This window comes from Apium graveolens, chromosome 7 (genome assembly GCF_009905375.1).
Source record: "Apium graveolens cultivar Ventura chromosome 7, ASM990537v1, whole genome shotgun sequence".
Lineage (NCBI taxonomy): Eukaryota > Viridiplantae > Streptophyta > Magnoliopsida > Apiales > Apiaceae > Apium > Apium graveolens.
In genome coordinates, this window is record NC_133653.1 from 258,376,379 (window position 1) to 258,379,398 (window position 3,020).

At 35.8% G+C, this 3,020-nt stretch overlaps 1 protein-coding gene across 1 annotated transcript; it reads right to left on the reverse strand.

Moving 5' to 3' along the window:
• Positions 1–858: 858 nt before the first annotated feature.
• LOC141672939 (cytochrome P450 CYP71D313-like) lies at positions 859–2,352 on the reverse strand. Its single transcript, XM_074479637.1, has 2 exons — positions 1,942–2,352; positions 859–1,743 (listed from the first exon to the last, which is right to left on the reverse strand). Exons 1-2 carry the CDS (start codon positions 2,224–2,226, stop codon positions 1,129–1,131), a joined length of 900 nt encoding a protein of 299 aa, XP_074335738.1. The 5' UTR covers positions 2,227–2,352; the 3' UTR covers positions 859–1,128.
• Between the last annotated feature and the right edge of the window lie 668 nt (positions 2,353–3,020).

A 3,020-nucleotide genomic window follows, 5' to 3' on the forward strand; every position in this document is an offset into this window, starting at 1 on the left:
CTGCAGCTTTCAGTAGATCAGACGCCACCTTCAAACTCACTTGAACTGATCCCACATATATGTATAATCTGTATGCAAGAGAAATATGAAACTATTGCATCAGGACTACGCTGCACCGCTCATCTTTTATATTCCCTCTTAAGTACTAACTAAAAAGTGGACCAACAAGCATAGCGAGAGAAGCAAACCCCGAGTCATGTCAGTCTATGATACCATGTCATGGAACCGGTTACTCTAAAACCTCAAGGTGTTAGAGAATGAACCTTTCCATGATCTTATATTATTCGAACACCCTACAACATGAACAACAGACATGAATAAATTTGAACAGCACGCAGAATAATAGAAACCAGAAATCTCCTCATGATATCCTCAACATCCAGGATCATCTCCAGCACTAAACTACGGCACTAAATTAACTTGCTGCTCTCCAACCAATCCTAAGTTGATGCAATCATAAACACACTGCTTCACCAAGGCTTCCTCACAATCCGAGCCAATTTGTCAAAAGATACCTCAACTACAATGCCAATCTTCCCCATAAATACTGCCCTTTATCTAATCCCCTATCGCATAACTAAACAACACTTCCAGGCTTTCACACTCTACTACATAAGACCCCTGTTATATATTCATCCCAAAATTTGCTGCTGCTCATGAAATTGCAATTTAGGGTACTAATTACCAACCACATTCTTGATTTACAAATCAATTTCCTTAGATTGATAAATATAGTTTTTCACAAATGAAATAAATATTTCTGAAAAGAAGATTGGAAACAATATATTCAAATTTAAATAATAAAACAGCGTGAATCATAGAGACATTGAACATACAAAACCTAAGCAAAGCGGATGAAGGAGATAAATACTTGTTCAAACTTAAGAAAGTAGAGTATCACATAGTAGAGTACATAAGATGTAAAATTAGGAATACAAGGAATTGAAATGAAGGCATGGAGATGATCCTGGAGGTTGAGGATTTCATCACGAGGAGATCTCTGGTTTCGATTTCTTTTACGTGTTGTTAAAATTTATTAATTTCTGCTGAGGCCTTTGGTATAGTCTAGAACAGGGAAAGCTCCAGACCAGCTCTTCATTATTTCATAATTTCTTAGCTAAATCTTTTTTAGTTTGTAGTCCAAGAAGTTGCATTCAGAAGTAAGCTAGTTTTTCTTTTCAGAGTAGCTCCTAATACTTCATTCATGTCCAAATCTTCTGGATTCAATCCATTTGGCACTTGCCAATTGAAATGATACAATAGTAAAGCAAGAGGCAACTCCATTGTAGCTATGCCAAATGTTATTCCGGGGCATGATCTCCTTCCACCTCCGAATGGAATATAATTAGGATTCGTGCCATTGTAATCGATAGATTTGTTCATGAATCTTTCTGGTTCAAAACTTTCTGCATTTGGCCAATATGCAGGATCACGATGTATAGCCCATGCGTTTACCATAAGCTTGGTTCTCAAAGGAATAGTGTATCCTTCAACATCACATTGTTCTCTGCATTCCCTAGGAAGTAACAGAGGAGCCGGTGGATGTAGCCTTAGAGTTTCTTTAATTACAAGCTTTAAGTAACTTAACTCTTGAAGATCAACTTCTCGTATTTTTGTCTTTCCCTTGAAGGCCTCTCTAACTTCAGTTTGTGCCTTCTCCATCACTTTAGGATTTCTTATTAATTCGGACATGGCCCAATCAAGTACTACTGCAGCCGTGTCAGTTCCAGCTGTAAGCATGTCCTGCAAACCATCACAAACGTATTAGTATGGAATCATGCATCTTAGCATTATTTTCTCGCTAGCTAATCCAATATCTGTTTGATAGAAACTGTAATCAGTCCCAGTCCCGAGAAGCATGCAAGAAGTGCAACGACACAGATCCGCTGAAGTCAAATTGACACTGCCTACCAGTACAAAACAAACAATATAAAAACTTACAGAAATAATGCCTTGAATGTTCTTAGAGGTGATGGGAAACTGAAGGCCACCTTTATCTCGAACTCTCAAAAGAACATCAACTAGATCTTCCTCGCCAGCTACACGACCATTTTCATCTTTTGTCCTGGCCCTTTTTTCTTCATGCTCCTTAATGATGTTGTAGAAGATCTCATGCATCTGACTCCGAATCTTCAACAATTTAGATTTCAATCCACTAACATTATGAAGAAATGTATAAGAAGGAAACAAGTCAGCGATATCAAATCCATTCCCCAGAGCCGTCATTGTGTCAATTAAATGAACCAACTCATCTTGATACTTGCTTCTTTGTCCGATGGCTGCACGACATGTTACAGCATTAGCCAATGAACCAAACTTGTGAGTAAGATTTATCGGAGAATCCAACGAGTTCTTAATAGATTCAACAAGCTTCCAAAGAAAATCCCAACAACTTTGTGGCTCTTTAACATGTTGAAAATGGGATGGAGATGGACATTTATTTATAGGAGAAGTTAGATAGTTTGAATGGTGGGTATTAAAAGAGAATTAACTGTGAATGATGTAAATGGCATGAATTGATGACATGGTATGCTAGTTTGTTTCTTTTCCACTTTCCACGTGAACAAACAAGTTTATGGATCTCTCATAATTCAGCTGAATTTATTTAATAATAATATATTTTTTATTTTTTTTAATCATTGTATAATTACTTAATTAAACATTAAGCACCATTAAATATGACCTCCTTAAAAACTCTTAAATAAATACCATAAAAATTATGATAAATATCTAAATATTATGAAATAATGTCCTGCAAATTTTGGTCAATTTTAGTTAATGGTAACTAGGTCAAACGTGGTCAACCGTGGGACCAACTACCTCGATTTTTGTGTCCGGACAAAAATTCTCGAAATATTACAAAACTTTTACCATGCATATAAAATACCATTTAAATTATTTATACCTAATTTCAAGTCATTATAGCATGTGAAAGTAATTTATCTAGATTTAAAACGATTGTGTCACTTTCGCCTCCAAGTAAAATACCTTTGGTCTTGAAAATAAATATATAGATCTTA